Genomic DNA, 26,747 nt, shown 5'->3' with positions numbered 1-26,747 from the left:
CCGGCGTGACTAGGCTGCAGAAGAGCACATGTGCTGGCCTGGGTTAATCTTGCTCAGGGTGAACCCTGCAACCCTGGGCCCACCGCTTTCCCACGCCAGACTTGGACCGGATCCAGGTCAGAAGAACCACAGAGACAGCCTGTCAAAACTTCGTATTGTCAGCGGCTGTGCGCCTGTCTCGCTCCCAGCCCGCTCGGCCCAGCCCTGCTTTCCTGCCTGTCTGTCCGTATGTCGGTCTGCCTGTCTGTCCGTATGTCGGTCTGCCTGTCTGTGGGTCAGCTACACTGCACTTCTACCTCATCAACGGGGAAAGCTAGTTTTAGACTCTAATATGCATATCTGCAGCTCAACATGCCGATGTTTGTAGATATTTGACTAAGATGACATTTAAATGGCGCTTTATTATGAAAGAGTCATTGAGTATATGTCTAGCTAACTACCTTTTCTCCGCCCCCGTGCAGTATGCACTAAAGGGCAGGCTGTGACTGGTCAGTACCGGATGCTGGCCAAGCATGGGGGCTACGTGTGGGTGGAAACCCAGTGCACTGTCATCTACAACAGTCGCAATTCCCAGCCACAGTGCATTGTGTGTGTTAATTACGTTCTGAGGTGAGTTCAGGGGCAAAACCTGCTGTAATACACATTATATTTAGTGCCAGTCGACTCAAATGAAATTAAGAAACCTGTCATGTTTCATGCTTCGTGTTTCTCTGACATTTGACAGTGACATTGAAGAGAAGACTACAGTCTTTTCTGTAGACCAGACCGAGTTTCTGTTCAAGACCCATAACATGCGAGATTTCCTCAGCCGGGCCGGGTCGGCTGTGCCCGGCGAGGCAGCCGGAACAATCTTCACCAAGCTCAAGGAGGAACCCGTAGATCTCAGCCACCTGGCACCGACGCCTGGCGACACCATCATCGCCCTCGACTTCAGTAAGGCCGCCCTGTGCACCACATCCGCAACACCCTCACACCGATAAACGCTGGGCTAAACGGCACTTTGCACTCCTCAACTTTTGAAGTGTTCTGGCTTCCGGCTTTCCAGATCGTCCTCCGTACGAGGACGTGTACCCTGTGGGCAGCGAGGCTCCTCCCATGCCAACCCACTCCGTCGGCGAGGACCTGAAGCCAAGCTTCACTGCAGAGGTGCCCAAAACGGCCGCTACGTTCTCCATGTCTCAGGCTCCACTATCCAGCAGCGCCACTCTCAGCCTGAGTACCTGCTCCACAGTAAGGCTGTTACCTAGACAACTGTGTCTATAATCCGCATCAGCTTTCTTGATCGCAACATTATTAAGACCAAGCTCTGTTTTTTTTTGTTTTTTTTGCTATGCAAGTCTCAGTGGGTTTTATCTTGTTCTGCAGCCCAGTAGCCCAGGAGATTACTACAGCTCGGTGGATAACGACTTGAAGATGGAGCTCACTGAGAAACTGTTTGCTCTGGACACACAGGAGACAAAGAGCGCCTGCAGCCAAGAGGTAGACGTAAGCTACAGACTTGTTTATTAGATTGATGGTGATTCGAGTTACGACAGCAATAGACAAATGATGGTCCAGCTTGCAAGTGCAAAATCATTCATGTCCACTTTATATACTGTACTGTCATGTGGGTTGAAGAGTTTTACTTGTAGCTGATTCCTGACCTCCTCTGTCTCTTTCAGGCTGAGCTGAGCGATCTGGATCTGGAGACGCTGGCCCCTTACATCCCAATGGACGGTGAGGACTTCCAGCTGAATCCCATCTGCCAGGAGGACGCCTCGTCTGAGGCTGCCACTCTGGGGGTCCCTCAGCAAAGCTTCTGTAACATCGCCAGCCTCTTCCAGCCATTGACCCCACCTCCACCGGCCCACTTCCAGCACAGCGTGCTCCCAGGCAGGGAGAAGCCGACACCCACCCCTGCCTCCCTGGACCCCTGGCCACCCATATCATACTTTGGTCCCATGCGGATGCCCGTGTACCACAATCCATCCAGCACACCTCTGTCCTCCATGGGCGGGCGCCAGAACCTGCAATGGCCACCGGACCCGCGGATAAATTACCCGGGTGCCAAGGTGGGCGGGATGGACTCTTTGGCAGCGAGCTGTTCCTGCCAGCCCGTGCCAGAAAAGCGGATGCCTCTGTACAGGCAAAGGTGACCGTGAGCTCCCTAGAACAATCCCAGACACATTTCTCTTGGTGTCCAGTTTGGACTGGCATTTGCACCAGCGCCATCTAACGAGTGTGTTGTTTGGCAGGTCCGTGGAGAAATTTCGGCCCAGCGAGGCCTACAGAGACATGAGCCCAGCTCGGCTCGCAATAGCAAACAGCATGAAGCGCTCCTTCTCACAGATGAACATGGTGAGTGAGGTCATGTGCCGCATGCATAACGCAGACGTGACATCATCATTTTGTGGTCTTTGTATCGGGCATGTTCTGTCAAATACGTGGCATTGACATGGATTACCTGTGCGTTGTAGGGGGAAGCATCGGCATCTAGGGTGTCGGAGATGATGTGGAAAAAGATGAGGAATGAGCAATGGGCGGTGTTGGAGAGAATGTCTCACAGCACCAGTGCCTTATCAGGTAAAGAGAACTTCATGTAACACTACATAAACAGACCCACACTACCACCATATACAGCTTTATATACATATAAAGCTTCACTAGCAGTAATCTTTTTTTTCTGATTTTCCATATAATTCTCTCACACAATTAAAATTGTTTCGTATAAAACTTTTCTGTTTGCTGCAGTCAAAACAAACTCTTTCTGCAAAAAAATCATCCCTGTCGCTGCCGTTCAAAATAAACGTATGACCCATACAGGCAGATTGGACCAGACAGATTCGACCACTGTTAACGTGCTATAAATGTCCACATGGTACATCACTTCCATTGCAGACAATGGGAGGACGTAGTTGTGCGTACAGCAGATGACAGTTTGGACTGGGTTTGTTTTCCCCAGGTGTAGTAAGCCGCCTCCTCGAGCCCTCCTTTGAGACGTGCTGTCTGCCCGAGCTGACGCGCTATGACTGTGAAGTTAACGTCCCGCTACACGACAGCCTGAGACTGCTGCAGGGCAGCGACCTGCTCCGAGCGCTGGACCAGGCCACCTAGAGCAGCGTCGGTGGGATTATTTAACCCCTCTATATCGCACACCCACAGTATCAGCCGCAGTCCTGACTATACCCATCATCATACCAGAGCTAACGCCCACGCGTCTACCATACCACATTACAACAAGAACGTAGCTTTGATTCTATTTTTACTGTCTTTCTAAATTAAATACTTTATACATTATAAAACTATATATATATATATATATATATGTATATATATATATGTATATATATATATATATATATATATATATATATACACATACACACACATAAAATATATTATTTTAGTTACAAAAGCTTTCTTAATGAGTTTATTTTTTGTATTAGTTTATGTTTTACTGTTGCAGAGTTGTATTGTCCTTGCTGGCTATTTTTGTCCTGATTTTCTGTTGAACTTCTCTTTCTGTTTCTGTGCCTCTGTCAGACATTAAAAGCAGCAATCTACTGTCTTAAAGAAAGATGATCTACTGTAAGAATGTTATTTGTCCTAAAATGCTGTTTTCCCTAATAACCTTCCTCCCTCTGACTCTTTGACCTTTCACCTCTGATATTTATGCATGTTTAAGTGCCCTTTCTCTTTAGTTCATACTGGAGGTGCTGCACCTTTCTCCACTTTGTCAGTCCCTCTCTCTCTCTCTCTCTCTCTCTCTCTCTCTCTCTCTCTCTCTCTCTCTCTCTTATTTGTTCTTCAGCTATTGCCATTCACATGGTGACCACTTTATATACTTTCATTTTTGTCATTTTAGCTGTAAACACAATATTTAAAGGAAGATGCTCTAAAGTTTCTACTAAACTTCTCTATATTGTAAGAGTTGTAGCGCTCAATGCCTGGGTACTTTGTCTGATCTACTCAGTAGATGCTGACATGAGTACTGGTTTTAAGCGGTCTGTAGTGCTGGTATCAGTTCAATTCTAGTGGCATTTTTTTTTCTCTGTGATTATATTTGTTGGCTGGCCAGTGCAGTTTTATTCTTGCTAAAAGAGAGAAAGAAAACACCCTAGTGAAGAGATGTTTTAAATAAAAAGGTTCTGCTCTTGAGATGTAGCAAAATAGATATTTTAAGAGTAAATGTTATATTCAAAAATAATCACTGCCTTTAATATATCAGTTTAACAGTATTTCTGTCACTTCAGCTGAGGTTGTCTTTAAAGTTGAATCGCCTTTATTGATAGTTTACTGTTTACCTAATTACTGAAGTTTGACTATAGCATCCCTTTCATATACACAAATATTTAATAGTAATAGTTGTTGGCTATCCAATCCGCTGTTCATACACGCACATACACACACATGCTCCACAAATGTGTCTTTGTTGTTCAGAGTTAACCTGTATGAAGCATTAAGTTGTAGCTAGACCTCCAGTTAAATCCAGTTACGTTTTAATCCCACACCTGGGATGTATTGCTATATGGTGGACTTTATGGTGAGACAACCAACGGAACAGAAAGTAGTTGTTGGATCTTTCTTTCCATAGATAATTCTTAGCTGTAATTTATGGACTACAATTTTAAAATAATATTGCAGTAAGCTTCAGCTGATTTAAGTCAAACCTGCTTTTGCGTTTATCCATTTGATAAGATATTTAACATTTAACCACAGCAGGTTGACAGAGCCAGACCAAGATACTGCACTAGGAGTTTTCAGGGATGCAGATTACAGCTCCCAATCCCAGAAAATATTCCCCTGATGCACTTTCCCTCTTAAAATAAAGATTCCTCCTTCTAATCTGATATAGTGGTAGAAAGTTGTGTACAGTAGACACAATATCAGCTCAATGGGAGATGGATAGACAGAGAGAGACACCATTTCTCCCTGTAGTGAGTGACTGAGAGATACCGATCTGCTCAGCCTGCCCACTGATGCTGATCTCTCTGGTCTCACAGCCTCGCTGTGCTTCTCTTTCCCAGTATTGCTGTATTTATGAATTGTTCCAGTGAGATTAGAGGAAGACAGTCACTGCATTTCCTGAGCCAAGTTGAGTGGAACTCAGGGCATTTCCCAAACATTGCTGGATAAATCTAACAATTATGCTTGCTTATCTTGGTTTATCTTTTGGAGATCTAGAGAAAATAAACATAGGCCATGCTCAAAACTAAAGCCAAGGAAATAAAACGATTCAACTGAGAATAACTCATGGTATTTCATGTATGGAGACCAGACTCAGTTTAAGAAGATATTAGATTTGAGCAATACCACACAGGTATTGTTTTTGCTATACCACCATTTTATAAAGGTGTAAAACATGTTTGTTGGTGTTATGTGCCCCTGACATGCATTTAGTCCATCCAGTATCCAAAGTTGTCTGTTAAATAACACCTTATAAAGTTTTGCTCACTGTTACTTTAATTAACTATCAGAGTAAACACATTTATGTTTGTCACATTGTATTATGGTTTGATTTAAACAATGTGGTAAAAATTTCACAACTTTGTTAAGTTTCAAGTTCATTTGAGACGCTACTTATTCATACATGAGCAGAATACATGTTGGACAAAAGGACCTAGAATTTATAGTTTCACTTTTGTTGTGATCTGTCGCTGTTTTTCAACTTTAAAGACAATACCAGCTTACTTAAGTTAAATAATTTGCATGGACAGTCTCCAATTATTCAAGTAAGATTTTGGATTAGTTAGTCATAATACGCAATCCTCAGTTAATATTGACAATGATTATGACAAATTATTATTGTTGACATTACTGTATGGGAAATTTTACCCAATAAGAAGTTGTATCTCTGCACTGATATATTATTAAAGCATATTGATCTTCATACTCTGTCATTCGTTCTGTTTTGAAATCATTGTTTATTAGTGACCAGTGAGCTATGTTAAAAATGTTCCTGTTCCAGCAAGTGTCCATTTTTTTGTAATTACCTGAATCCTTTTCATCATCTCCTGCTTCAAAAACAAAAAGTCTTTGATGTTTTTTATAAACACAACAAAACACAGGATGTGTGTGACTGGCACAGGGTGGACAAGCTGGGGAAGCACACAAGACATTGATGACTCCCAAATGCAACTAATATATCTAAAAATAACAAATCATAAATAACAATAAATAGAATATCTAATAAATCAGAATATTAACATTTAACAACATTAACGACATCGAACAGTACAACACCACTAGATAATTTTTTTTTTTTTTTAAAGCAAATATAGTACTACTGAGAACTAATTGTTAGAGAAGATAATCCACAAGAGGTAGGATTTCAACTGCTTCAACAGAGGGACAAGCAAGCATGAAAATGTAATGGAACAGAGCTCCAGAGTTTTGTTCCTGCACCACTGAAAATACCAAAAGTGTGTAACCTGGCAGGAGACTAGATGTGTACCAGGGGATCGAAAGGTGCCTGTGGGTAAGCGTTTCTGCACATGAGCAGAGATGCATGACGGAATTATTTTATTTTCTTTCTCACTATATTACCCAAAGTCTAGTTCTTCACTATATTAGTTCTCACTATATTAACCCAAAGTCTAGTTCTTCATTAAGCAGGGAAGCCCTTTGGACAACTTCATATCATTTTCAGTATGTCCGCATACCGACTGCAGACATACTAACGTCACGCTCAGCTATGTTGACCAGGAGCCCCCGAGCTCACGGGCCACACCACAGCCTCCGCTGAGAGAGGGAAAAGGGTGCATTAGGATCAAGTTCAAGTCTTGGTCCTTTTGATGCCAGCAGAAAGATGCTTTATTGTAAATATGGCGGGGAATCTCTACCTACCTGAGGGGTCAACACGGACTGTGTCCTTATTTAACCTGTGAGTGAGAATGCTGCTAGGCACACAATCGTACACCGGACATTTTCCTCATGTTGTCAGTGGAGTGCCTCGTTACTGTGATGTTTCTTGGACTCTGGCCTAGTCAAACCGCCTCTCTCCCCTTTTAGTTTTTGCCTCTGTTCTTTTTGGAGTGTGACGCATATCCCCTCCGCATATTCATCACACACACACACACACACACACACACACGCGCACGCGCACACACACACACACACACACACGCATGCGCACACACACACACACACACACATCCACCCACATGCACACACACACACACACACACACACACACACATGCACATATGCACACACACACACGCATGCACACACACACGCATGCGCACACACACACACACACACACACACACACACATACACACACACACACACACACACACACACATGCACACGCGCACACACACACACACACACACACACACTCTCCAGCAGCTTTTCTTTGTTTACACAGGTATTGCGCTGGAGCATCAAATGACAGATAATGACACATCAAACAACCAGTCTGATGCGTTTACATCAAACCTGTCCACCTAAAACAATAAACAAAACTTTTAGAATTCCCTGCATGCACACTAATTTGCTGCTGTCTGACTCCAAAGTGTATAACCTATTTACTGATATGAGATAAACAGATTCATTAAAGCAGCAAAATGTCACTCATCACTGTTTTTTTGTGATTTTATGTATGTTATAGGTCATGGATGTTATAGGTCATATTACTATCTGAAGCTACACGTAGCCTGGGCATAACTTTGGACAAACAGTTGTTGTTCTCAACTCATGTTTCTAATCTAACCCAGTCTTGCAGATTCCTCCTTTGTAACATACTAAGGATTCGACCCTTTCTTTCACAGGAAGCTACCCAGGTGCTTGTGCAGTCTCTTGTGATCTCAAAGATAGACTACTGCAACTCGCTACTTGCTGGTCTTCCTCTAAGAGCCATCAAACTTCTACAACTTCTCCAGAATGCAGCAGCACGACTGGTCTTCAATCTTCCGAAGTTCACACACGTTACTCCACTGCTGCGCTCCCTTCATTGGCTCCCAGTAGCTGTACGCATCAAATTTAAAACCTTGATGCTTACCTACAAAGCCAAAAATGGACCAGCCCTTCCATACACGAGGTCAATGGTCAAACCCCGATCCGTACCTCGAATACTTCAAACCTCAAGTATGGCTCGATTTGAAATACCGTGCTTCAGGTCTCATGGAAGACAAGCATCGAGACTATTTTCTGTCCTGGCTCTGAGATGGTGGAATGAACTCCCACTTGCCGAATAAATGACAAAGCACTTTTGTAAGTCACTCTGGATAAGAGCATCTGCTAAATTCCGTAAATATAAATGTGGTATTTGCTTAACAAGTGATGGCTATAGGGATTATTTTACCCAACTGTCCATTCTCTGCCCTGTGTCTCTGATCCTCTATCTCTCTCTCCCTGCCCTCGTGTGTTTGATGGTCTTTTCCAGGCCTAGGGTTCGGGCGAAGTTCCAAAGCTGGAGCACTGAGAACAAGCATGTGTCTAATTCTTATTTATCCTAGATCCAAACATGGGCTGTAAGGGAAAACACTGCAAGAGGAATTATTGGAAACAAGCATATTAGTTTAATAACGAGAAGCTTCTCTTCCTACGCGTTTCCCCGGGGTATTTTCTTAGCTGGCCGGCTTAGTGATGCCACTGTTTGGAGAGTGCAGCTACAGGCCCAAACGCTGCACTCCTCCAGAGTAAGGGCGTGCATTTCAACCATAACAACCCCAACAACAACCCCCTCCCCCGCCCCCCCGTGGGTGTTTGTGGGCCTCTTCCTTCCCATAGTCGGAGGACTAGACAGCAAACGAAAGGCAGACTTCCATTCTTCCCCCAACTACAAAGATTTCATTTTTGGATCGGCTGATTCAGAGATTTCTGATTCTTGCAGGGAACAAGAAAACAAAGAGGACGTAAGGGAAATGGGAGGAACTGCCAATTCAGACCTGGCGACTTCCTTTCAGCTCGAGTCTCCAAAACAGTGGCTACAGGTTGTATCACACAATTAGACAAAAGAAGTAATTCTTTATAAAAGAACAAAGGCCATATTTCTCATTCACTCACATACACAAAGACACCCACTCTTTAAATATGGTGCACAGTTTATAACAGCTCCATATATTATGCCCATAAATAACCTCTACAAAAGATTGATTTTTAGTACAAACCTCACTAAGCTTAAACATTTACTTTAATGAATTAAATAAATAGTGTCAGTAAGTAAACAGGTACTGTATGAATGGATCGTTCTCAGTCTCGCCCCCCCCCCCCTCTCTTTCTCTCTCTCTCTCTCTCTCTCTCTCTCACTCTCTCTCTCTCTCTCTCTCTCTCTCTCTCACTCTCAACTTGTAGGAACAAAAACATTTTAAAATCCTATCACTCAAGCTGTTTCTCATTTCTCATATTTCTCATACCCCCAAATATTCTCTTGCCTGGACTTTTCAGAGTAAAAACATTTCATAATGCACCCAGCCACTTCTCTACGATGACATTACCTAAGCTTATCTAATACGCTTTAGTAGGGGCCTGAGCTCCCTCTTTTCCGTTGTTGGTTAATATAATGAGTTCAGATTTTATAGACTACTATCCCAATGCTCTCCATCATCACTATGCATCTACCTTTAGTTGTATTTAGAAATTAATGAAAAATTACTGTGAATATAGTTCTAGAATTTAAAAAAGGCAATCACTGGAGTAGATAATTGCTTTACTGGTCTCTCTGTAAGGCCATGTTTTTCATTTGCCCTGCCAAAATGATGATTATTAAAAAGCGGCGTTAAACTCTTTGTTTCCTTTCATTTAAAAAGCTGTGCCAAACTCTTAGTTTGACGTTACTTTATCAGAGTAATGTCAGAGTATGCACAGGATATTCTCTGCACAAATCATTTATGTTTTTGTTGCTGTGACGTTTGTTTTATTGTTAAAATTATTAATAATTTAAAAAATCAGATTCATTTTATGCCAACTTACCTAAACCTCCAGGTTCATGTCATGGATTTTCTAGAATAAATCATATGAAAACATCTGTTACATTTACTGAATATTACCTATTTCAGCTAAGTGCTGTAAATGTAAACCTATTTCCCATTAAAAAAAAAAAAGTTTCAAACAAAGTGGAATAATGCATCTTGGGAAAATATATAGTCAAAACATTTTAAGAAGTGATCAAAAGCTATATTTACCAAGACCTCTGGCACGTTTGCCAGATTTTTAAAAACTTTTAGATGCAATAGAACTATGTGAATACTACATAGCAATGTCATTTGCTTGCAAGACAGTTGAAACTAGTGGAGTACTCTGGCTTCTAACACATTCTTTGCTAGCTTGGGTGATTCCTGAAACCCTGCACTTATCACTTTCCCACATACCTTTTCACTTCACAGGTTATTGGACTGGTACCTCTCCAGTACAATTTTCTGACCTAAAGTTTGGCCTAACTATCATCAAACTTTAATATGTTTTGAGTTGATGTTTTTGGCTACAGGAGCTATAAAATTCCTAGAGCAATACCTGTGTCCTAGAGAATGTGCATAAGGCACTTAACTTACAGTCTGTGTAAAAAAAAACCTTAAGTAAAAACAAAGCTGTTATACAAAAAAGTTAGGGTTTCTCATAGAATTCTTCACTTCTTCTGTGCATTTTATCATTTTCAAGATGATTTTGTAATTCAATAGCCACGTAGGGACTTTCAGTCAACTTGCTACTTGAGTATTGAATGTTTCTGCAATGTATCAGCATCCTGACATCTAATCAAGCAAAAGAGATATTTACTTCTGTCTGTGGATAATGTACTGACAGCAGGTCTGCCAGAGCCCAGTCATGCGACCTGCCACATGTGCACCTTACGTATGTCTCCAATGTGTCTCATGGGGTTCGTGGCTCTTTTTGTCTCCTCACTTCTCTACAAGTCTCGGTCTCCTTGTTCTGGAGAGCACAGTGTCCGGAATTACACCAGGATGTGTAAGACAGCCTGGTCTGAATCAAAACCTGCATACACAATGAGAATTTTCCAATTCTGACCAAGCGGTGCATCGGTAATCCAATTGCGATTTAATGATGTCACAGAGGGGCATAACGCTACTGGAGCTTAATTAATGAGTTTTAATTAATGTTAACCTCTGTAGCAATCTCCCTCTCCAACATTACTGGGGCAGAACAGGAATGCAGTACCTCACAGCTTCCTTTACAAACTAAAAGTGGACTCTCTCCGAGGCTTTCGGTACAAGCAATAAAATCTTTTTAAAGCAATAAAATGCCAAAGAGCTCATCATTAATAAACATTGAGCAAGTCTTTAAAGTTTTAAAATCAAGTGTGGTGATTCACTGTTATTTGTGGAATTGTTTTTATTGGTGGGGGTTTAGCCTATGCGCCCGGTTTGCTATCACTCTTCCCCTCTTAGGCTGTATTCTGGATGCAGCATTTAACAAAATACATTCGAAGCATAATTGTGTATCCACTAATTGTTCTCTCTGGAAGCAACACAAAGAAATTGTGCAACGCCCACCTACTCCCTCTGCCTCCTGTCCACAGTGCTCAGGCCTTCATCAGGAAGAGGCCAAATACAGGTGACAGACAGTTAGATGTTATGTTCTATCGCTGTCCAAACAGGCATACGAGAGGGAGGACACCTGTCCAGGGCGACAACTGTGGCGATTACTAGAAAACTGGGTCGGAGATAAACTGGCCAGCATCGTTCTGTCCAAATGGGTGAGGAAATCATGGTCAAGTCATTATCTTTATGGCTCTGTGCATAAGCAGTTGTCTCCTTTAAAGTGAACTGAGAAACTGAAGAATAGATCATCTAAGAGAGAACTCATAATCCAACATGTTTTAAACCATTAGCATGTGATTAGTACTGTTATCATGTGGAATGATAATATGGATGGAGTGACACTGGCTTGGGTTTCCCTCTTGGGTTTCCCTCTTGGGTTTCCCTCTTGGGTTTCCCTCTCAGGCTTTGTTGATTAACTAACTAAGCCACTAATCTTTCAGATATAACATGATATTTAATCTTAGGAGACACAACTGAACTATTCTGGGGATGTATTACCGAACCCTTTATATCACTTAAAACAAATGAAAGAACTTCAGAATTTACAGTAATTGGAGTCAAGACTCACAGGTAAACAGTGTGTGTAGGGAAGGTGGTTAGACAGATTATTAGCTTGTTTGCAATTCACTGTGCAGTTTCACAAAGGTGGAGTAGTTAGCAATTTTGTTATGGAAATAATGTAATAAAGTTAATTACTTGGTATTCTTTTCAAAGATACAAGTGTCTCAGGCCAGAAAAGTAAATCAGCATATTTTCAGTGCATTTTTTCCCCTTGTATAAGAGCTGATTCTGGGTCTTCCCCACAGCTTTGTAACCTGCTTGTATATACATGTGAATTAAGATGTAAGCCCAAAACAAACTGAAATGCACACACCACACAGAAATATACAGGCATATATGAGGCGTTCCTTAGTATGACTGTTGCTATAATACAATTCCTTATAATGACCATGCTTTTAAGTAAATATCTAGATGGTTTCCTCTTGTTCTTTTGTGGGATTATTTGTTTCATTTTGAAATGTGATAAATATCTAATGCTTCACGATGGGTACAGCAGTCCTTTAGGTTATTCACAGTTCATGACAGAGTATTTGCTGTTCTTAATTTCTAAATTTAAACAAAAGATAACTCTGTAAAACTCTGCATTGTAGTTATTAAAGTATTTATGGGTATCAAAGTTTGCACACCATCTAGTGGCCCTGAAAGATTAGTGCATTACACGCATGTAAAAGTATAATTTAATCATTGCAACACTGTTTAAATTTAAATTAGTCAAGCTCCTTAAGGGAAAAAACCTCCCTTTCTTTGTCTCTCATGTCTTTACCTTCTTACCCACTTGAAATATTATAACATTTATGACAGTAAAGGCAAACACATAACATTCTGATTTGATGTTACCTTTGGTCATTTTAAAGCAGCAATTTCAAATAAAATGAGGGACAGATGAAATGATAATAGATTTGTCCTGTTTTGAAATAGCTATTTTAATCTACTATTCTTTAATCTTATTGCCTTTTAGGTTATGCCTGCACATGGTATGGGCCAGTGAGAGCTCATTAAAGTAGTTGACTAGGGACCAGAAGGTTGCTGGTTCCACCACTGCCACAATGCCACTGTTGGTCCCCTGAGCAAGGCCCTTAACCCTCAAATGCTCAAATTCTATTCAGTCATAATTATACGTCACTTTGAATAAAAGCATCTGCTAAATGCTGTACATTTAAATGCATATACCACTCCTCATAGTGTAACGTTTTCAGAGCCTCTGTCATTCACAGCCCATGACAGGAATTCCTGAATTTCTCAGTGTGGAAAAGCACCCTGAGTCTGGTCATCAGTATTATAACTGATTATGAGTATGACGTGTAGGAACACACAGAGCCCAATGGACCCCCCTGCTGCGTGTCGCCAGGCTGCTGTCTCTAAACCCAGCACAAGGACGTGAAGGCTTCCCAAAAATGATGATGAAGCTTTGTACCATCCTCTGCCCAGTTTGCCAGTATTCCATGTCTGTGCCTGTGTGTCTATCTGTGTTTGTGCGTGTGTGTTAACGTAAGTGACTCAAAAGGCTATTGTGAAAAAACTAAATCAGATCCTGGTGTTAAGAGGCCTCAGAGGCAGCTTGTACCTCCTCAGTGGCCTTATCCCACTTGATGAGGACATGAAGCAAGCCAGTCTAAAGCCACACGTTAATTATAAAGCAACACAAGTCTACCACAGAAGAGGATAAAAGGAAAAATGGCATGTCAGAGATTGTTTTTAGGGAAAAAATGTATCCCTAAACTTTAAACAATACTCACAGCAGATGGCTTATAAGGGCACAGAGATTTAGGGATTCAGGTAGTTCACCTCAAGGCCCTCTTTAGATTATCAACATTTGAAACTCATAATTAATCGAATGATGTGTCAGAAAAGGCTATTATAACATTAGAGCTGACCTAGTCAGTTTAAAATGAGGAATTTGGCTGATAAATGAAAACTGGCTGTGACCGAAAGTGCAGGGTTTAAAGCAAGACAGCCACATTTACATTTACATTTACAGCCACATTCACATTTACATTTACATTTACATTTACAGCCACATTCACATTTACATTTACATTTACATTTACAGCCACATTTACATTTACAGCCACATTCACATTTACATTTACATTTACATTTACAGCCACATTTACATTTACATTTACAGCCACATTCACATTTACATTTATTTACATTTACGGCATTTAGCAGACGCTCTTATCCAGAGCAACCTACAAAAGTGCTTTGTCATTTACTCATAGAATATATCCAAATACAGTATAGTAGGTTAGAATCAAACATACCAATGAACTAGAATACTGTAGAATACAGGGATGAATGCTGATACCTAGAAGTGCAAAATACATAAGGTCTATCTTAAACAATGATAAGTGCTATAAACAATAAGTGCTAGAGTTTGTTAAACAACATAAACAATACCCTACAATAAGTATTAAATTAGTCAGTCAATAAGGGAGCAGTGTCAGTTGTCCTTTAAATATTCTGCAAATAGATGGGTCTTCAGTCTGCGTTTGAAGATTGCAAGGGACTCTGCCATCGGGACAGCAAGCGGGAGTTCGTTCCACCATCTCAGAGCCAGGACAGAAAATAATCTCGATGCTTGTCGTCCATGAGACCTGAAGCAAGGTATTTCAAGCCGAGCCATACTTGAGGTTCGAAGTACTTGAGGTACGGATCTGGCTTTGACCATTGACCTCGTGTATGGAAGGGCTGGTCCATTTTTGGCTTTGTAGGCAAACATCAAGGCTTTAAATTTGATGCGTACAGCTACTGGGAGCCAATGAAGGGAGCGCAGCAGTGGATTAACATGTGTGAACTTCGGAAGATTGAAGACCAGTCGTGCTGCTGCATTCTGGACAAGTTGTAGAGGTTTGGTGACTCTTAGAGGAAGACCAGAAAGTAGCGAGTTGCAGTAGTCTAGCTTTGAGATCACAAGAGACTGCACAAGCCCCTGTGAAAGAAAGGGTCGAATCCTTAGTATGTTACAAAGGAGGAATCTGCAAGACTGGGTTAGATTAGAAACATGAGTTGAGAACGACAACTGTTTGTCCAAAGTTACGCCCAGGCTACGGGCAGCTTTGGATGGTGATACCAGGGAGTTCTTAAATGGAAACAGTGAGGTCATAGTAAGGGTTGGGAGTACCTGAGATGAGTAGAAACTCAGTTTTACGGGGGTTGAGATTCAAGTGGTGGGCTGTCATCCATGACGCGATGTCAGTCAAGCATGCCGAGATACGTCTGGAGACCTGCGTGTCAGAGGGTGGAAAAGAAAGAAATAATTGAGTGTCATCGGCATAGCAGTGGTAGGAGAAACCATGAGAAGATATTATATCACCAAGAGAACAAGTATACAAAGAGAAGAGAAGGGGGCCCAAAACTGAGCCTTGTGGAACACCAGTGGAGAGTCTACACAGTTTGGATGTAGATCCTCTCCATGTCACCTGATAGGACCGTCCATCCAGACAGGACTGAAACCATATCCAAGAAGAGCCAGTCACACCAAGCCTGGAAAGAACAGAGAGAAGAATGTTGTGGTTCACTGTGTCAAAGGCTGCTGAAAGGTCTAGAGGAATCAAAACAGATGACTGTTTGGCAGCTTTAGCAGCATGAAGTTTCTCAGCCACTGCTATGAGGGCCGTTTCTGTATGTACCGGTTTGTAGCCAGACTGATTGGGATCATGCAGCTGGTTCTGGGTGAGAAAAAGAGACAATTGATTATAAACCGCTCGTTCAAGGGCTTTTGAGAGGAAAGAGAGAAGTGATACCAGTCTGTAGTTGGTAACGCTGTCAAGTGTGCCCTTCTTGAGGATTGGTACCACCCTGGAGGTTTTGAATGCAGTAGGCACGTATCCAGAAGATAAGGAGTTGTTGATGATGACAGAGATGAAAGGAAGCAGCTATGCAGGCATAGTTTCACCAGACTGCCACTACAGTCCATTACACAGAATTTTTCACACGTCAACAGCATGACGTCTGAAAAACTATTAGTACCCTTTTTACTTTGCAATTGTTAGTAATTATAGCTGCAGCCGGCAATAAATGTTAAACGTGAAGCACCTTTGTATCTCTTGTTAAAGCAAAATTACGGGGAGGTACCTAGTTACTCATATAAAGACTCTTACTTTACATTTGAGAAAATATTTTTATTTTTTTAAGTGAAAATATAATAATAGACTTGAGAAAATAAGATCATTGTCAGCAATGTCCAAAAATAATTGATATGTTTAAATGTGCTGGATGTTTCATGTTACGTCTAGACAGCTAATACATATGACATGTTTTAATAGTAGTTCAAGCTGTAAGCAGCTAAAATCATTATTTTTATCACACTGGGCAAAGCAAAATTCTCACCTCCAATTACATCATCATGAACACCACATTTTTTTGAAACCAGTAAGTTAGCATGTTAACCTGAACCTAAATCTCCAACAAAAACACTAACACTACTGAACATTCCTGATGTAGTCCACCTGTATAAATGCCTACCTAATTATGTGATTAATGGGTAAACTATGATCACTCTTCACAAGCAACAAGGTGTTTATTGCTGTCTTAGCTGTTTTTTGTGTTCTGCTAACTTTGTTAGATACCTAGTTGCCTTTGCACCTCAACAGTGACATTGTAAATGGTTATTTTAAACTGGACCACTAGGCAGAAAAGTTGCAAAAATAACCCTAACTTAAAAATTGGAATAATTAATTCTGATTTTTTGTGGTTTTGTACTGTATAGTTTGTACTGTAACTAATATGCCAAAGGACAGGAGTAACAACACCCCTTTCTTAAAACCAAGAAAACAAAATATTGATCTGCACACATAAAGAGAATGATTGATACTGATTGATAAGAAAATTATGTGATTACGTGGGTGAAAAATACTGATAATGACAGTGAAAATGTGCATGAAAGAATGAGTGTAATTATACTGTAATTATATTGTTTGAAATGCCCTTTAAAAAATACTTTTCTTTGGTCAGTCTAAATAATATTGTAAATATGCTTGAAGACACTCTCAAAAATACTTGTCCTGGACCTGCAATAATGGCTAAAGGTGGCTCTAAGCATACAGATAATGACAATGATTAAACATGTTCATAATGAGGTGACTATGTGACCAAAAGAGACTTTTAAAATTGAGGTCAATTATAATGAGAGAGATTACAAGGCTGACGGGGTCTTAAAAACACATTTGATTTCGAAGATAATTATGTGTCTTAAATGGCATTTAGAAAATATACTGATCTGTGGTCTTTCATAATGACCACATTATGTGATTATTGTGCCTGAAAATGAATGTTAAGAATACTGGTCTAAGGTCAGATGTACTAAGTTGTAATAAGAGGGACTGTTTAAATGTGTAGGCCATAAGTATGCTAAAAATGAAAGTTATTATGTGTGTGAAATGCCTCTTTAAAAATATAGATAGTTTTAATGACTATTATTATGAGCTTAAATTATACTGAGCATCATACTGGTCAGTCATGAAGAAAGCAATTTTGTTGCTGATGGAAGGGACATAACAATACTGGTAATTAAGGTGATTGTGCCTTTTAAAAACACTGCTCACTGATTATGCCCGTTAATGATAGTAATTATGTGCTTAATAGGCACATTAATAAGGTCAGTTGTAATGACAGGGTGTAAAGGGGGTCACTGTATATTAATAATGAAAGTGATTATGTGGCATAAATAGCCATTAAAATACTGATCTGAGGTCAGTCATAATGAGAGTAATTATATGGTTGTGACTGAAAATGGACAGAAAGTACCACCCTGTAACTACAACCCCACTCTCTGCAAGGTTGTAGCTGAGAACATGAAGGTGAAAGTGATTTGTCTCTCCCTGTTGGTTACTTTGTTGATAATAACAGATAATGACAGTCCATTCATGAACACCCATGAAAATGTGGGGATATTCCTTACCTGAGGGCACCACCTCACCTCTGGATAAAGGTTCTCTCCATTTTCCTGCTTTGCCATTTATATGGCCTATTTCTGCAAGTCTGAGTTCCCGAATTACCTCTCTATGAGTCTAACAGTATGAATAAGTCTCCGTTTCCTCCACCCAATCAACTTCTCCACCGGCCCACTCATGCGTGTAAGCATAGACTATCTCCTAAAACTTTTGTTATGAATTAACAAAATGACTCCAAGTGATAGCAGGATATTCTGTCTCCCTAATGATTGCTAAAAGGGCAAACGAACAGCTAATAAAGTTAGCTATTCTAATTGCCCTGGCATAATGTGATACCACCGCAGACAGGTTTCTGTCTGGTTGATGATATTGAGGAGAGCAGAGGTCTTGAGGAAAGGGATAAAAATTAAGCCTGCTGATCTCTGCCTGAACTGTGCTGAGCTACACCACACTCTTGCATGTTCAGTTCAAACTATTATTTATACTGTTGTGATGCACCCATTTTCACTGTTACTTGTATTTGACCTAAAGTTCTTTTTTTTTTTTTTTATACTCTCCAGACTGGCCAATTTTGTCACTGTAACTCCTATTGCTAATATTTTTGAGAAATACCAAGGGCTGACAGAAGAGCTGGGAAAAAGGTGGAAGGTTAAGGCAACTGTGGTTACCTTGGTAACTGGAGCACTAACCAGGGAATGTAGCCCTCAAACTGGGAGAATGGCTCCGACAGATCCCGAGAACAACATCTGGAGGAGGGCGAGTGGGGAATTCATATATATATATATATATATATATATATATATATATATATATATATATATATATATATATATATATATATATATATGAATTCCCCACTCATATAAATGTCACGTCACAGATTCAATAAAATAAGCTTAAAAACAGAGCTATTTTATAATAAAAGTAAATAAGAAAAGGCTGAATTAGTAGGATCGAATATGTATGGGCAATATATGGGTATAGAGAACAATAATACTGTGGTCCTCATGAGCATCAACATTCATGGCTTAAGCCTTTTAAGCCAGAGCCGTTATAGTAACGACTTTGGCTAAACATAGGCGTTGAAAACTTTTATTTTGAAAAAGTCAGGTCCGATATGCTTTCCGTGTTCATTCATTGAAATGTAGCAGCACGTAACAATACGTAAGAAACGCTAGAGAGAAAAATCACTTACTAGGTATATGTATGAAGAAAGAAAATGAAACTACAGTTTATGATGTGGACGTTTCATTATATTTTAGGATGACAGCGTCCTAGCTAGTATCTTATCTCAAAAGCGAGATATTTAGCTAGCTAACGCTAGCTGGCTAGCGAATGTCGTTTACGCGCTACATTTGAACAGACAACACTAAGAACAAGGTAGCCAGTTCTGCAACTGTAATTACAAATAGCTAGGTCTGATCTAGCTTCTATTTTTCAAGTTTAATTTGGCCTTTGGATAGTCAGTGAATTCTAGCCAGCTACTAGCTAGCTAATCTTTTTAGTTTTGGTGTAAGTTTGAGGTACATGATAACATGATTCGGAGGAAGCTAACGGCAAAGGTTTATAAGGAACCAGCTACAGAAGATGAACTGTAAGTGTTGTCTTCCTCGGCGGGCACTCACGTAAAGTCATTTTTTTCTGGGAGTTATGAGACTCAAAGAGTCTTCTGGCTAAACCGTAGTATAACAAAAATAATATCACGTTACTAGCTGGTCATTTGAACGTAGGTGAAAAAGCTCTAAGCTCACACGCGTGTCCGCAGGTCAGGCAGTGCACCAAGCGAGGACGAGCCTGAGGAATGGCTGCCAGAACCGAAGAAGCAAAAAGGAAGCGTCAAGGGAAAGGATGGAGCAGTTGAGAAGAAACCGGCTACTAAACGAGTAGCCAAGCCCAAAGAGGCTAAACCGAAAACCGCAAGAAAGCCTAGAGCGCCAAGGGCCCTAAAGGTAAAGGAGGTTGGAAATGAGGGGAAAGAAGACGACAAAAACGATGCCCTCTTTCATCAGGGCGAATCAGTGCAACCTCTGAGAGTTAAGGAGGAGGTAAGCCTTTGTCTTCCACTGTGTGAAGTGAAAGGATTAAATACTCAGACCCCCTAAAAAACTCGCTTGAAGCTAAGACATAAGATTCTTTGTGTTACAAAAAAAAAAAAAAATTATATATATATTTATATATATTTATATAACTCTATGGACCATTTCTGACATTTCTGACACTGCCAATTGTGTCTTTCAGAGGCAGTCCATTAGCATGGACAAGGCATTTAGTGACAGTATGGCCACGACAGGGCCTACACTGGCTGAGGAGCAGTCATCTAGTAAACAGCTCTTTAAGGTTAAAAAGGAAGAGCCAGAGGATGACTTCACCTTTGATGAACCAGTGCAGAAAAAGCAGAAGACCACAAGTGCACCTCAAGGCAGACCGATCAAGCTGAAGTCTGGGAATTCTTTAGGGGAAGAACTGCAGATGAACTGGGATCCAGTTCAGGTGGGATTTTGCATCAAGTCTGGAATGATCTGTGGTTCTGTAATCCTTTTTCCTTGCTGCTTGCCATTCATTAATAACAGGTAACCACTGGAAAATCTTTCTTTAATGAGCATGAATGGAAATGGGTATTATTTATGGGTATAATCAGCCATAATTACACATTTAAAAACATTACAAATATTTGGATTTCAAACATTGTAAAAAAATCTTATCCGCAACTTGGCTCAATAGCACTGATGATGTATGGCATTTGTGGAGATTCTAAAAGTCTTGTATGCTTGACATTTAACAGGTTTTAGCTGAGAAGACAGGTGTGGAGCAGTGGGTTTGTGGGAACGTTGCTCAGCTCCTGCAGGAGGAGAACACTATCCCATTCATAGTGCGCTACAGGAAAGAGCTGATCAATCACATGGATGCGGATGCCGTGAGAGATGTGCAGCTGGCCCTCGAGGAGCTTTGGTGGGTGAGCTGAGGGTGTGGAAGCATAGTCATGACTGCCTGAGGGGTTTTCCCTCTTTTAGAATAGTGAAATGGGTCATAAATCAGAGTGTAAATTAAGGTGCTGGAAACCATGCAATGCAGGCTGAACTGGTGAAAATGAATCGTTTGCTTACGTTTTAATAATCTCTATGGCCTAATGTTTTTCAAAGAGAATATTGTTGATGCTGGAGCTAAGCAGTAGATGGCAGTGGAGTCTGCGTTATGCGTGACAGATGTTCAGTGGTGGTGTAGCTCAGTGGTTATGGTACTTGACTTGTAATCGGAAGGTAGCTGCTTCAAACCACCCCTGCCCCCTGAGCACTCGACTATGACTCAGTCATAATTGTAAGTCGCTGTGGATAAACGCATCAGCTAAATGCTGTGAATGTCCTGTGTGTTAGCTCCGTGGCAAAGAAGACTCAGTCCATAATCCAAACACTGAAGAAGGAGGGGGTTCTGACCTCGGAGCTGGAGCAGGCTCTGAAGAACTGCAGAAGCGCTGATGAGCAGGACCATGTGGTCAGCACACACACAGCACAACACACAGCTTCTCTTGCCAACCTGCACTTGCTTTATCGTGAGCCGTTTCTGATCCATGAAGGACTTTGGTAAAATAATCCTCTTTTATGAAATAATAGCACTTGTGCTGTCTCTAGTATGCGCCCTACAAGAAGGGCAGTAAGTTGTCGAAGGCCCGCCGTGCAAAGCAGCTAGGTCTGGAGCCCGCAGCCGTGGGGCTGCTGCAGTCACCCGGAACGCTGGAGCTGCACTCCTGGATAAAGCCCAACACTGATGGTACGCCGCATTCAGGGCACGCACGCGTTCCAACCGCTTGACGAGTTACGGTCCTCGGCTGCTCGTATTTTGATCGCCCTCTGTTATTTTCAGCTGTCTTCATGTTTTGCTGACCCTGATGAGTACTGGTGCATGTATCACAGTTTAATAGTGTTTTTTAGAGTTTAAATAAGTCTGCTCTTATACTTGAAATATGTAGAGATTACAGACTTCTAAAATGTACAGGGGTATGATTTTTGCCTAAATATGTCCTCTGTCACATTTTGTCAGCGTCCAGTAATAGTCTGCCAATATAGATGGGCTCAACTTTCCCTGGTGCCGCTTTTCCATACTATACATATGCGAGCATACTGGTTGCAAAAAAAAGTATGTGATAGAGAAATTCTGAAAGCATATTTGCATTCAGTGTGCAAAATACATGGGACAGCACGGGGCAAAATCTTTGTCCCAAACTCTTAACCAGTGTTATTTTTCATTTAACTCCACTTCAATTAGCAAGTTTATAATGAAATTTGGCCACTAGAGGGCAGCAATTAATTTGCCATGAACCTTTCTAGAGCATGAGATTAAAAAATATCCATATTGTACGGTATTCATACAGTACTCACACCAATGAAATGTGATATTACACCTGAGTGTTCATGGAAGAAATAGCATTGTGAAGTGCCGAAGTCTTCTAGTCATAACTCTGGTGATTTGGCATTGTCCTACATTTGAACCGACTGTTCTTCCTCGTACACAGAAGTGAATGCTGTGGCTTGCTAGGTTCCCTGCAATGCAGTATCTCTGTGTGTGTGTGTGTGTGTGTGTGTGTGTGTGTGTGTTTGTGGGTGGGTGGGTGGTGGGATTTACAGGGCTGTCCACTATTGAGGAGATAGCCACAGGAGTGGAGCAGATCCTGGCTGACATGGTTGCTAAAGATCGCGAGACCCTGAACTACATCCGATCAGTGTGAGACATGCGTCTACTTTCACTGAACACTTTATAAGAAACGTCTAACTCGTAGGCACGCCTTATAAGTGCACAGATGGAAGGGTTCAGTTTTCAAGACCTTAATCAGTTGCCTTTCTAACTACAGTGCTGCTGTTGGCTGGATATTTCTGTCTCGCAGGCCACTCTAAACAAAATAGTCACTGATGTGTGTTACAGGTTGCAGACCTCTGCTGCGCCTGATACACACATGCTAATGACACACTCGCTACTATGTTACTGCTATGTCATAGTTATTGCTTAGTGAAGAATGGTCCCCCACTCCAACAGTATATGCTGTATGTGGTCTTGTGGTCAGAAACCGACTGTTGATGAATGGTGCACAGGGTGTCGGACCAAGGAGATGGCATGACGCGGGCTTCTGGCTGTTACTCTACCTGATCTTTCTTGGTCTGTGCAAATGAGTGCAAACGAACATGCGTGCATGTGGATGTCCTCTTGGCAGGTGCGACAGGAGTGACGTGACGATCCAGTCGGCATTGTCTAAAACGGCTATCAAAGAGCAGCAGCAGCAGCAGCAGCAGCCACACGCTAGCAATCCTAAAGACATCTCGAAGTTCAGCCTGTACCACGACTTCACCTGCAGCGTGCAGCGGATCCAGCACCACCAGGTACGCACGGAGCCGCAGACAGTGTGGGGCCGTGGTCGGACGGATCCTGGTGCGATTGCACCGGCAGTTTGGTTTTGTTAGAGGACGTGTGAACGCTTCCTTTCGAACTCTGGCGCGCACTAAATGGCATAGACACTACTTTACACACACACACACACACACACACACACACACGCACATTTCACCACTTTGCCCTACACAGCGTCATCCTGTGACACTGTGACATCTCCCCAGGTCCACAGTGCCTCTCTGCTCCTGTCAGTGGGGTTTAATGGTACTTCTGCAGAGGGCCTCCTCGTTCCACAGGCCCCCTGGCTCCTAGGCCACATGTCACAGTGGCTCTGTCATCCTTTAATCCCTCTTTCAGCCCCATCCCTCTCTCCTCGGGTCCTTCCCCCTCTCCCCTTCCCAGCATATGTGGCACGTCCCCATCCACGTGCGTTTGGATTAGGCTCCAAGATCGACAGACGTTCCTCCCCGGCGACGGCTGCTCCGGGGCGGAGGGAGGGAGAGAGAGAGAGAGAGAGAGAGAGAGAGAGAGAGAGAGAGAGAGTGCGGGAGGAGGTGAGTCAGTGAGTGAGCGAGTGAGCGAGCAAACGAGCGGCGGACGGCTCATCTCCTCTGAAGCGTTCAGTACGGCCGCCGTTGTGGATCTGGCGACGCAGGCCGTCAGTGTTGATTTAATCTGCTTGTGACGTGAGCCGTCACACTGGCAAAACTGAAGCATTTCCTGGCTTTTTTAGTTAGTGACCAGGGTTGGAAGTGTGGTCACGAGAGGCATGCGGGCTCACATGTACTTGCTTGTTTGATTTAGCGCATCAGACGTGAGCGCGTTGGTACCAGATTTGTGTGTGTGTGCTTGTGTGTGTTGGTGCCTGTAGTAGTGAGTGCATTTGTGTATTTCTCTATTTCTTGGTGAAAACCAAGTGCTCTCATATGTTTTGTAAAATGTACAGATTTGCTGATTCTCCATTAAGAGTGGGTTTATATGAAGCACACCAGAAGAGTTTAGGTCCCATCAGACTGAGCAGTGGACTATAGTGGGACTTCATACTAGTTTGAATTTTTTAACTTGAATCTGAAAATGATGATTTAAAGAAAATTGCATAATAATGTGGCCTGTAAACAATTGTAATATTTTATGTTGTTGTTTTATGATTACAGGCATTTATATATGAATTGAGTATATAAAATTATATATGAATTGAGTATATAAAATTAAGAAGAAGCTTGCTTAAAATGTCAAATTCCCTAAAGGATTGCTTAGTTACATGTACCAGGTATTTGACGCGTCCTGTTCAGAAATTAAACTAGATCTCGTTGCCTTTAGAATTTTAGGAAAATTCTGCCCACAAAACTCAAGTTTATTTTATATCCCTAAAATTCAAAAATATAAAATATTTGATTTTTTTTTATATATATATATATATATATATATATATATATATATATATATATACACACACACACACACACCTATACACATATATGTATATGTATATATATGTATGTCTGTGTGTGTGTATATGTATATGTAAAAGAATCAAATTAAATATAACAAATGTTATATTACAATGATATAAAATATATTTTTTAATGTGAACCACAAATCCCACCGAATTCTGTTATGATGTACATTTTCTTTGGAAACCATAAAATCTTTAGTATCCAGGTTTTAGAAGAAAGGGTAAACATGGTAGTTTTCTTCTTGAGCAGAGCCTTCTTTGGGAACTCAGACGAGAATTAGTCCTGACCACTCTCAGAGCCTGAGAACTGTTATCGGTCTTTTGTTTTTGGGACATTTATCCTTAAGAGTTTTAGAGGGCCCTAATCTGGGACCATGTGGCAAACGGTGCAAACGGGAGTGCAGATGTTTAAAGGGGTGGCTTGTGCCGAGAGCCAATTACATTTTCCATCTGTGCCCCATTTAGCGGTGCATGTCCGTATGCCGCGCTTCTCACTCCGTCTCGGCAGCCCTTAGATACTTGCTGCCTTTTGGGGCTTGCTTTTCTCAGTTTGTGTAGGCGGCTCTAATTGGTTCAAAGCTGTGCTATTTTTATCTGACGCTAGCATTAAGAGATGAATTAATTCAAATGACCCGCTGATGCATTTTCTGCTCTCCCTTCCCACAAAGGCTTGAGTACTGCATACAGCTTCATATTCCTTCTTGCTGACTGCCATGCTGTTGGAAAAATATTGCCAGATCCACGTGCAAGTCCCTCTGGATAGGCAGATCTATAAATGACATTGTTTCTTGCTGCTTAAACTGTTTCGAATCTGTGACAGATAAATAAATGCAAACAATTATTTTTTTCTCCGATTCCCTTTGTATAAAACAGTCGTATTTATTTCACTGTGGTGCGGGAAGGCCCGTGGTGGTGTGTGTTCCGTGTGTGAAAGCCCGTAATAAGGACAGGCTTCTGTTTTCACTCACGCCTTCCTGCTGCTCTTTTCCGTGGCCGCTCCTTCACCCTGTTTGAAAAGCAAATATTGAATCGCAATCTCTCAGCCTTTAGAATAATATTCATTCCTGTAGCTTACATTCCTCATATTTTTCCAATTATTATTTCATTAGAATTAAAGAACACGATATGCTGAATATTCAGCCTCTCTTCCTGCTCTGCGGCACTAAAATTCCATATTGTGGTCTTTCCGATGGCTTTTGAAAATGGACTTGGACGCTGCATTTAGTCTTTTATGCAACGGATAACAATCTGTCTAAAGCTGGATGAAGTTTTAAATTGTTTTAGACATCCAGAGAAATGTGTCGGTATTTCTTTTCTCTGCCTTCTTTACTTTGTAAAACACCCCAGAGATCTTTAGTTAAAATTATTTCAAATCGTGTTAACGTGATATTGTAACGTGATATTGCCCTTTACCAAATTGGAGTGAATGGACATTTTTGCAATGCAGTTTTGCACTAGGAACTGACTGCAGTTCTCTGGCATCGCAGACGTGTGTAAATGGGATAGAAGAATGTGAACTCTGCAGTAATGTTCACGAGTGTGTGGCCGTTACCTTGTAAAAGACCATTTTCATGCTTCACTCAGAGTCTGCAATAGAGATGACTACAGTTTAAAGCATTACAGGAACAGGACATCGCCATCAGTGGCTTATAAACCTCTTAAGGTTGTGGTGTTCTCTCTGTATGTATTAGCTGCCGTGTGTTCTTTTGTGTGTCTAGTGTGTTTTTGTTGCTATGGCAAGACCTGTCTCAGTTTAGGTGATATGTTTTCATCAAATGTAGTAGAGGTTTTGCCCAGAGCATGCATATATGTACAATGTTTTATCTCCTACTGAGATGGCTTTTTTTCGTTCAGTGTTGTAGCCAAGGGATTTCCTGTTTTTGGATACAACCATTTTCCATGTCTCTTATGCTTTCTGTCACGCTGACACGCACCTTTTCCAGAGTCTTAACACTAACCACAAATGCACCTCAGCGCTTG

General features: G+C 41.4%; 2 protein-coding genes across 5 annotated transcripts in view; both read left to right on the top strand.

Moving 5' to 3' along the window:
* The window catches only part of epas1b (endothelial PAS domain protein 1b), a 33,396-nt gene extending 27,527 nt beyond the window's left edge, over positions 1-5,869 (top strand). For 2 of the 4 annotated variants that reach the window (XM_027002590.3, XM_027002591.3), the window contains exons 8-15: positions 462-609; positions 725-933; positions 1,046-1,230; positions 1,366-1,485; positions 1,662-2,131; positions 2,235-2,337; positions 2,457-2,562; positions 2,942-5,869. In XM_027002590.3, the coding sequence (XP_026858391.2) occupies positions 462-609; positions 725-933; positions 1,046-1,230; positions 1,366-1,485; positions 1,662-2,131; positions 2,235-2,337; positions 2,457-2,562; positions 2,942-3,093 (1,493 nt within the window). In that variant the 3' untranslated portion in view covers positions 3,094-5,869. The remainder of the gene's footprint in view (positions 1-461; positions 610-724; positions 934-1,045; positions 1,231-1,365; positions 1,486-1,661; positions 2,132-2,234; positions 2,338-2,456; positions 2,563-2,941) is intronic. The other 2 variants (XM_027002592.3, XM_027002593.3) reach the window with 1 other exon arrangement.
* Positions 5,870-19,057: 13,188 nt separating this feature from the next.
* The window catches only part of srbd1 (S1 RNA binding domain 1), a 50,918-nt gene continuing 43,228 nt past the window's right edge, over positions 19,058-26,747 (top strand). Inside the window, exons 1-8 of the mRNA XM_081724636.1 lie at positions 19,058-19,529; positions 19,701-19,980; positions 20,174-20,425; positions 20,718-20,884; positions 21,307-21,424; positions 21,562-21,700; positions 22,555-22,651; positions 23,136-23,301. Coding sequence (XP_081580762.1) covers positions 19,471-19,529; positions 19,701-19,980; positions 20,174-20,425; positions 20,718-20,884; positions 21,307-21,424; positions 21,562-21,700; positions 22,555-22,651; positions 23,136-23,301 — 1,278 coding nt within the window. The 5' untranslated portion in view covers positions 19,058-19,470. The remainder of the gene's footprint in view (positions 19,530-19,700; positions 19,981-20,173; positions 20,426-20,717; positions 20,885-21,306; positions 21,425-21,561; positions 21,701-22,554; positions 22,652-23,135; positions 23,302-26,747) is intronic.

Source organism: Electrophorus electricus, chromosome 12 (genome assembly GCF_041902795.1).
Source record: "Electrophorus electricus isolate QZ-2024a chromosome 12, ASM4190279v1, whole genome shotgun sequence".
Lineage (NCBI taxonomy): Eukaryota > Metazoa > Chordata > Actinopteri > Gymnotiformes > Gymnotidae > Electrophorus > Electrophorus electricus.
Note: the sequence above shows the minus strand (reverse complement) of the source record. Positions and strands in the feature narration are given on the sequence as shown.